The sequence below is a fragment of the Zerene cesonia genome, chromosome Z, assembly GCF_012273895.1.
Source record: "Zerene cesonia ecotype Mississippi chromosome Z, Zerene_cesonia_1.1, whole genome shotgun sequence".
Taxonomy (NCBI): domain Eukaryota; kingdom Metazoa; phylum Arthropoda; class Insecta; order Lepidoptera; family Pieridae; genus Zerene; species Zerene cesonia.
The window spans coordinates 7,866,550-7,876,720 of NC_052122.1; the positions used below are offsets into that span (position 1 = coordinate 7,866,550).

The following is a 10,171-nucleotide window of genomic DNA, read 5'->3' on the forward strand; positions in this document are numbered from 1 at the left end:
TATTATTACAAAGATACTACGAAATATACCATTCCAAAACATGTTATATCATATGATATAGATACTTACAGTTAAACGCTAGGTCGTGATAGGTGACGATGGCTGGTTTTTGTGTGTTGCCTTGGAGGGCAACGAGAATTCTTCCAAACTCCGTATTGATGCGGAACTCGAAACAGGGACGATTGCAGAACCGCCGTATGGTGGGGACATCTCTCCTGTTAATAAAAACGTATCATCGTATTTTGAGATAACAAAACGCACGCTGGCACGCAACAAATTTGAGCATACGTAGAAGGAACACTGCTATAGATATAGAAGTAATACATGAATATTATGCCAAATGGCCCAGATCCATACCCGTTTCAAATGAGTTAATTCAATAGACAGAGCTATGAATGGCGCAATCCAGAGATCAGGAGAACCTTTTGAAAATAACCTTAAGTACCTAAATTCTATTTATTTAAAATTCACCGACAAGTAATTATTGTCGATAATATTTATATATAGTGGATAACATCACCACTGCTCGAAACGGTGAAGGAAACGGACATGTCCGAAAATTTAAAAGTTCGACGACATGTGACATGTGACATGTGCCAACCCGCACTTGGTCAGCGTGGTGGATTATAGCCTGAACCCTCATAGGTGGCCTGTGTCCCAGCAGTGGGAACATATATGGGCTAATGATGATGATGAATATGTTAACATGACAATTCTTTTATACTTGTCACCGATGTCTCTGAGGTAGGCGGTTCTTATGAAAAACCGTCAGTTAAGGGGGCGTGAGGATAATTGTCAATATGACAAAAGCTATGGAGTTATTATTACATTTAATTGCATTATGAAAATATGATTGAAAATTTATTGAAACTTATTTAATTACTTCAAGTTGACAATTTAACCAAAAAAAGTCGTATGTCTACTTATCCCCGATTCGGGACAAGATTACGGTAGAAAAACAATCTAAAATCATCAATGATAGATCATTTTATTTATTATTTTAAGACGTTATAAACAAAAGAGATCACCATACACATTATTTATACAGAGGTAAGGAACAATATCACATAGGTACTAATATTTAAATAGTCTTCATCAAAATTGCAATTAATGCAATTGAATTAGTGAACCTACGACATGGGCCCACATTCTACCCAATCTTCTATAAGTTCTTCTTCTGTAGAGGTGCTAAAACTTTTGGTACATGTTAAACAATATACTTCATCAATGTCAGAATTTGAATCGGAAGCCAATTTTTTTTCTTATCTTTATATCTTTTCCTTCTTCCTTTTCCTTCACTTTTGCCTTTTCCTTTGTTTTTGTTACACATTTTTTGGTCTTAGCCAATTTTTCTTCGCAATCCTTACATTTAACAACTTACACTAAACTCGTAACAAGCTGCCCCATGGCACGTTAGTTAAAACTAATATAAGTCACCATAAATTAATATCTACATCTATGTAGAAAACACAATATTACAAATTTTAATTTTAAGTTAATCAACATTGTAAAAAACTTTGAGAAAACAGAAAGTATAGGCTTTAAGAATTATACATTTCATAGAGGATTTTTTTTACAAACTTGATTGAAATCGAGACACATGCCGAGCTAGCACCTCGGCGGGCCACTTATAGTTTTTATGTAATGCAAGACGTTTTAACAAAATAAATGAGTCCAATTCTGTCCACCTAAGAGTAAAAAACCCGGTAAAAAAAGCTTGTTACTACTAACCCCTGCAACAACAAACCCGCCAATCGTCTATATAGTAAAAAACAAGAAAACACAATCGAATTGAAAACCTCCTTAGTTTCTAGAAAAGTCAGTTGAAAACCAAACTTACGTCTGGCGCAATCATGGAATTTGATGACATACCAAATTGTGTATAGCTGTGTTTTCAATCTTTGTCATAAACGGCCCCCATATAATAAAATATTTCGTGACATCGCTACAGAACCCACACGTCAAATAACACTGCTGTATACAACAGGAAATAGAAAATAATGATGTCCTAGCTGACATTTAAATGGCTACCTGAATAGAGCATTCTATTTAGTAGGTAGTATCTACGTCCGTGCAGTTGTGGTCAGAAATCGCTGAATAATCCCGGCATTTATATCGAGGTTATCTATGTGGACTAAACTCTACTGAACGGTCTTTACTCGTCCGTTTTTGAATTTCGTAACGTTTAGAATTCATGTTAAAGACTAGTTTGCGATGTTTTTTAAACATTGATATATTTTTTTTATATTATTGGTGTAAAATAAGTAATTTGAGGGAAATCTTATACGTATGTATAATAATAAGTGGCATTGTTTAATTTCCTTTAATATTCTTATCGGTTATCTTTAAATTATTTTTATCAAACTTAGCTTAGAACGACCTAGACTGGTTCACATTTCGAACGAAAAAAAAAGAAATGCAATAGGCATACACGTCAATTTATAATATTGATTCTTCAGGACTTAAAATAAAATCTAACCAAAATTTATATTGGTTCCCACGTACTATTTGTTAATAAAAACACGGAGACGAATAACATTTTTTTTTTCAACGGAAGATCTTGATTACTGATTTACAAATTACAGATTACATATTACTGATTTACATATTAAACAAGAAAAATAAATAAACACACTTTATTTCACTTTCAAATATCCAATTTAATTACTTATTTCTCCACGCACTCCACACGTTCTTATTAAAACCAGCCAAACAGTAGACCTAATTTCTGTATTCGATGCCTACATGTACCTAGGCGTATACATAAAGTACGTCGAGGGTATGTAGTTAAGAGTAGTGTCAGTCTGGTGGCCCGCTTTACGTTCGGTTCGAATCGACCGGGTTTCTTGGCAAGAGGCCAGGACGTGAGCAAGCGAAGTACCTCCAATTTGCGAACGAGCGAGCAGAAGCGAACGGGGCACGCACGACAATGCATTTTTAAATACCCCTTATAATATAGTGCATATGAAATAAATCTTTGTTCGCCTAGCTTCGTTTACACTACATAATGTATGCCCTTAAACATTATTGCGTATAAGCCGTTAATCAGTACATAGTATAAAGCACAGCCGCTTCCCGCCTCTGTATGCTTAGAACTGTAAAACTACGCAACGGATTTTGATGGGCTTTTTTATACATTGATTGATTTTTTTATAGATAGTGTGATTCAAGCGGAAGGTTTATATGTATAATAACATCGATTAAACTACACCGAATTTAACGCGTGCGAAGCCGCGTAAAAGTTTTCTCTTTATAACATTAGTGTAGTTATTATATCCTTGTAAATTTCATAGATAACTCTTTATTGTTGAGTTACTAACATTCCAGAAACTATTCCAAAATATTGCCACGGTATCCTTAATGTTAACTATGCAACAATTATGTAAACTTCACAGGAATGAGCCTACAAAGTTAAAGCACCAAATTTGAGACATTACTTCATAAAACTTAGCATTTTCCTAATTCATGAAGACTAAATTCGTTTATAAATAAATTATGTGCTTTTATTATCACTTGTAATAAGTTTGCTATTTTATATATTACCTTTTTGTTGATTAGATGTATATTTTTGTGCATTATTAAAAAAAAGCGTTCTACATTCTTTCGTATAAACTATAAGTGTGCAAAACTTCATACTCCTGCGTATGCGCAATATTCGCAGAGGTAACAAAAATTTTGCTTCACCTATCAATATAATATAGAAGATCATATTAAATCAATTTAAATATTAACATGTACACGTTCTCTACATCTAAATATATCTAAAGCATTTCTGTGGTTCAATTAATGAAACTCAAAGACATACATACTAATATATGATGAAGATACTTAATAAAATAAATAGTCTGAAAGTTATGTCTATAGTAAATTTATTGCCACCGTTTAATGATATTCTACAATAATGAGTATTAAAACGACGAAAGTCGGGAATTGCAGAGCTAGAACTTTTTAAGTGCCAATTAAGTGTAGGAAAATTGTGCTGGGAAATTCTGACAACACAACTGCAGGCGTCTGGATAAAGATTTACAAGACTCAGTGTCAAAATTTACCTTATATACCTAAGTATACGTATACGTATAATAAAATTTAAGTGTCTGTTGTGAGTTTATAGTAATTAATTATATCTTCTCAAGCCCCTTTTTTTATACCACATCAAGAAATAAACAACCTATTTGAATCTATTTATCTGTAATTCTGTAGGATAATGCTTTAAAAAAATAAATGTATTAAAATGAGACTTATTGATAAATGATTTCAATATGTTTTAAGTACGACGAAATCTCGTTCATCGTCTATTTTACAAGAAACTGGTCCCTTGACCCATCCACCCTGGTTAAACCGGGATTCAAACAAAAAACAATATAACGATACTCAATAATATAACATTGCACTAGTGAAATTATTTTCAAGATCGGTTTAGTAGTTTCGGAACCCAATTGAATACAAATAGGAGAAAAAAAAATCAACTGTAACCATCACGAGCGATATTTAACTATGGAAAGAGTAAAAGCGCCCGTTAATGAAATGAAAACAAATGAATGTTAAACTTTACATCTGTTAAAGAATCTTAAATTTTAAAGTTGTTAAAGTAACATTATACGTGGCAACGGTTTCTTTATAGATTAATATTATCATAACGTAATATCATAACGCGCTAGCAAAAATGAATATGGCAATGTTATGCAGCGTTAGTAGTTTCGTATCATTTTCGTGTTTTTATTACATACGAGATTAATTGGAATTTTCTAGTGCCGTAGTCAAAAGGCGAAGCAGGACCGTGTTATGAAGTTTTGGATGTAAACACAATCAGACAGACTTATAGCAGGTTCGTTTGAATCCTAATTATTAGGCACCTAAAATATTGCACAAAATTTGTAATATAACAGAATAGACAATATTTATAATAGACAATAGAAAAAAAAAATAAAAAAACAAGCTTTAGATACAGAATCAACTAAACATTATTAAAAATTTTAATCATATTTTAAGATTATTATTGTTAACAGCATAATTATATAGCAAGTAAGGTTAATAATTTAAAGTCTGAAACGTGTGTATTGATACATTATACATTAAAACAAATTAACGTAATAATGTTCTCAAAAATATATAAAAAGAACGTAACAATGTTATATATTTAAAAAAAAATCGTCAAAATATTTTATAAGGTTTCAAATAGTTTCATATATTTGGTAGTCAGCATACTTCTAAAAACTTTTACTTTCATCAAAATAGGAAAGAATAAAGCCTGAATATATATAAAAAAAAATGGGACACAATGCAAGGCTCAGCTTTCACTAGTTGAACCCTATACACTTTAAAGAAGCCAATAATTACATTAAAGAACCGATTTTGCAATTGGGTTGGTTAAGGGATATATCCGTATAACGGATTTCGCAAATTTCCAAATGAAATCGTTAATTTTTTTTTTTGTCCGCGTGATTTTGAATATTTGCGAACTATGAATATTAATGGTTATCGCAAGCTTGTGTGTCTCATAGTAATAAAATAAAAAATGTAATCTTTAGTTAAGTAGAATATCAATAAATGTAATGAATAAATGGGGAACAATAAATTTGTATAAAATTATGTCTACAACTTAATATTTAACAGAGTAATTTTGAATAATAGGTGAGTATCAAAATATAATTTTTACAACGTAATAAATGCAAGTAAGTGGCTTGGTTTATATGCATGCATTTATATTATTTTCCATGAGGACTTCATTTGACTACTTGCGGAAGGGTGCGGGAAACAGCCTACTTACTAATATTATAAATGTAATTTTTTTTTTATAGTTCCTCATCACGGAGTGACTTTTTTGTATAATTTATGTGTGGAATAAGCAAAGAAAGAAGAAATAATGGTAAGAAGAAATGGTGTCTGACTATCTGATCTATAAACGCATAACCATAACTACTGTACTGATTATTCTGAAATTAGGCATCCAAATAGCCTCTGTAGGCACTCGCTAAGAAAGGTATTTGATAAATTCTACCCCCAAGGGATAAGTTACTAATAATAATATGAGGACGAAAGTTTGTACCATGAAATTTTACTTTACCACGCGACCGAAGCTGCGAGCATCAGCTAGATGACTTACATATGTCGCTGTAAGTTTGAAACTGTTATTATAATTTAATTCGCAAGTTTATTTTCGAAAATTATGATCCGTAACATTTGCTTATAATTGACCTCCTTAAGTTTCGTTAATAGACTACATATAATATATAATACGAATATATTGCCGTTATATAAATAACTTTCGAGAATTTTCTTTATCCCAAACGCAAGTCCGGTGTAGGTTGGAAGTTGGCGGAGAACCCGGGAATATTATATTAACATTACAAACAAATCAAAAAGCAACCGAAACTTCTCATGACCATGCCACGGCAATAATACCTAACATGACACCGTGGCACGCCGGATCGGTTTTATATTCGCATTATGCATGTGTACCTACCTTCAACTCCTTTTTATTATAATGCTTTATTAATTTAAAACAAAACGATTATTATTATTCATATGCACTCTTTTTTTTAATTAAAAATTTAAACTTACCTGTCCGTAGTAGCTTCATCTGGACAGTACATGGTCTTTACTCTATCTAATCCAAATCTTCAAACTTCACAAATTCACTATAAATAAAAATAAATAGATATATATGCATGTTAATTAATTATATAATGTTAAAAAATAATTAAATATCGCGATAAATTAATCGCGCACAAAATATTAAATATTGCGGGTATAAAAAAAAAGTTTTAAAAAGTTTTTTATGCACCAATTTATCTCATGTGAACTGACTGCAACGAAGTCATACTTTAATAAAAAAATAATTGTTCAAAAAATTACTTACCTTCAGACACAGTTATTAAAATTTTTTCGATGCGCAAAACCAATAAAACTTAACGCAGAACTTCTTTAAAAATGAATTTATTCCGTTGCAGCTATCCACACACCCGTTGTAATGCCCCAAAGCAAGTGACATAAAAAAGATAAAACCAGTGGTGCCAACTGATATCAGTTAGCTTTTCCCAGTTGCTAGAGAGAAATGTTGCAAGATTGCCAGTTTTTGCCAAAATAATGCCTAAAGATAACGTTAATTATTCTTTCTCTTTAGTCAAAACACAAATAGTATTTAACATTTTAATTTAAGAAGTTATAAGGAAAATGTGCCACTTGCTTTATTTTATTTATAATTTCTCACGGTGAAATGAAAGATTTTGTAACAAGTTTAATTAAATATTTATCTCCAAAGTTACTTGATATATTAATATTTGCTATTAAAATCTTTTTTTGCCAATCGCTTTCCTCTGTCAATGCCATTGCTATAAAGTTAAGTTGGCATCACTGGAAAAATCAAAGTCAACTGTCAGTGTCATCTGTCAAATGAGTAATGACCAGCATTGCATTCGAAAATAAAGAAAGAAGTCTATTGTTAAAAAATTTCTAAGTTTATAACGCATTTGAATGCTATACAGCTAAAAATAAACCGAGTAAAAGTTTTTTCTAAAACTGTTACTTTTTTTAATCGATATATATAAAATTTAATTAATAATTGTTTTTCACATTTTCACTGATTTGTAAAACATGCACATATGTAGTAAATATTTTAGTTGAAAATATACCGCGCAAAAGCTATATCACTCAAATAAGAAGTACATAATTATTATTAAAACATTCAAACTATATTATAAATAAAATTATTTGTGATTCTCTCTTTTAACTTTTTCACCATAATGTTGTACTAGCGACATCTCTGCATACTTATTTATACTGGAAAGCCGATTCAAGTGAACGTAAGTTATTTTTCCAAAATAACAGCTTCTCATCAATAGATGTCGCTAAGCAAAAAACAATCTATGAGGGGATATAAATGATACATATATGTACACATTTATAGTGATATACGACTGAGTTATAAATTTTTGAATATTGTTAATAAAATCTGTTAAAGTTAAAAATATTATTAATTCAAAACAAGGAGTTAGGCAAGGTTTGTATTGGGTAGTATATTATTACTTATTCTAAGGTTACTTACAATATTGGCGCAATGACCCAAAGTGAGTCTTGGCACAGAATAATGAGTATGATCTTGGCTTCCGACAATAGACGATCAGAGCTTCCAAATAATCTATCATTAACCTTTTTACAATTTTCATATTATTAGTAGTAAAATATGAGAATTATAAAAGTTCCACAGAACGCACAAATAAAAAATAAACAGCTAGACGTACAGTTGGAAACAATAGTATTTTTTTATGTTACATATAGTTAGTAATAAAGTAGCTACTAAAAACTCTCACTAATATATTAACCGATCTCAATAAGGATAAACACCTACGTCTTGAGCTTTACATAGGAAGAATTAAATAATAATAGGGATTGCAAAAATCATGCCATTATATTGTTATTTGTGTGTGCGTGTAACGCAAACAAAAGATCAACCATTTAAATTTTATATATTAATGTGTTATAAATATGTTCACTATTAGGTATACATATTTCCCAAACTTTCTATTTGCTCTAGGTAGGTACCATAATTATGATATCTCCTAGTCCTCAACTAAAAGAGCCCGGGATATGTAGATACACAATAATATATATTGCTGCTTAATGCTGGAAAACAACACACACAAACGATATCCAATAACGAAAATGCAAAGAATTAAATTATAATACTTACATTTCATATTGATTTTGTATATTCATTTCATAGGCTGCATGGTGCTGGTATCGATTCTCGTCGAGCGTTGACTCGTCCACCACGAAAGCATAATTATCCATCGTCTAAATAATATAAAAAAAATATCCTAATATTCTATACGACTTGTGAAATTGAGAAAGAAACTAATGTTGCGTAAAGCGGAGAGTAAACCTTACAACTGAATCTAATTTTATTGATGCGTTGATGTTAATTGTAGGTGCGGCACAATGGTATAATACACTATTGGATGTGGATGATAATCTGAGTACGTGATGATTCAATAGTATTATTTTACATAAACAATTTATGAAATTTTATAACACGTTCCATACTCGTGCATGAATATGCAACAAACAGAATATTATAGAATATTTAATGAAAACAATAATCTATATATATATAAAATTCTCGTGTCACAATTTTAGTTATCATACTCCTTCGAAACGGCTGGACCTCTTCTCATGAAATTTTGTGTGCATATTGGGTAGGTCTGGGAATCGGGCAAAGTCTATTTTTCATATCCCTAAATGATAAGAGTAAGGCAGAACAGCGTTTGCTGGATCAGATAGTTCTATATAAAATTTATTTCTTGCGTTGTTGCTATAGGATTTACACGTGTCTCATTTTTACAGATTAAAAATAAACAGAATTTCTATAGCACTGTTTATATAATTATCGTTTTACAATATACTCGAAAATTTTAGTGGGAATCGTTCAATATGGGCAAAATTAATACAGATAGTGTATGCACTATAATTATTAATAAATCTATTACATAATGCATAGGTTATTAGAACCAGCAAAGAGACCACGTAACCATGGTAAATAAAGCGTGAAAATTTCCTGGCATGATATAGTGGCGAATATCGGAAATCAATTAAATTGCTTTTGTCGCGGTCATAACTTGAAATGAAATATTGAGAAAACTTAAAAATTCATGAGATAAAGGTTTCTTATAATTTCATATACCGAGTACCATTTAACACAGGATGACATTGTTTATACTTATTATTCAGAACCACTCTTAATGCCAACGCTGTAAGAGCTTAAACTTAAACGCGACGTAACAAGAAGCATCATTTAAACAATATTTTAACGTAACATATTCAGTAAATAAGAGGCAGAGAGAAAAGTTTATGAAACAAATTTATGAAATGGATCAAATGGCTCGGCAGCCTGGATAAAGCACCATTTAGTTCGCCGTGCAAGTGATAGGATTAAGATATTATTTACTTCCTACAACGTTCGGGTTTTAATTTTAAATTTGACCAATGAATTTATCTATAATTTATTTCATAACATAAATATGTTTTGTGTCTACATATGCTTAATATATAGGATTTAACTATATAATTCCAATACCACTTGAAGAATGAAAATCACTATATACTATACCTAGTCTTGCCATAAATATTGTAATAAAGAAAAAAGAAAATTGTTAACTGCAAATAACATTTATTA

At 30.8% G+C, this 10,171-nt stretch overlaps 1 protein-coding gene across 3 annotated transcripts in view; it reads right to left on the reverse strand.

Annotated features, from left to right (window-relative positions):
* Positions 1 to 8,911, reverse strand: part of LOC119835900 (protein NDRG4-like) — a 42,461-nt gene extending 33,550 nt beyond the window's left edge. For 2 of the 3 annotated variants that reach the window (XM_038361006.1, XM_038361008.1), the window contains exons 1-2: positions 8,690 to 8,911; positions 70 to 215 (exon numbers count right to left, since the gene is read on the reverse strand). In XM_038361006.1, the coding sequence (XP_038216934.1) occupies positions 70 to 215; positions 8,690 to 8,790 (247 nt within the window). In that variant the 5' untranslated portion in view covers positions 8,791 to 8,911. Of the gene's footprint in view, positions 1 to 69; positions 216 to 6,561; positions 6,639 to 6,859; positions 6,987 to 8,689 lie in introns of those variants that run through there. The other variant, XM_038361007.1, reaches the window with a different exon arrangement.
* Positions 8,912 to 10,171: the final 1,260 nt, after the last annotated feature.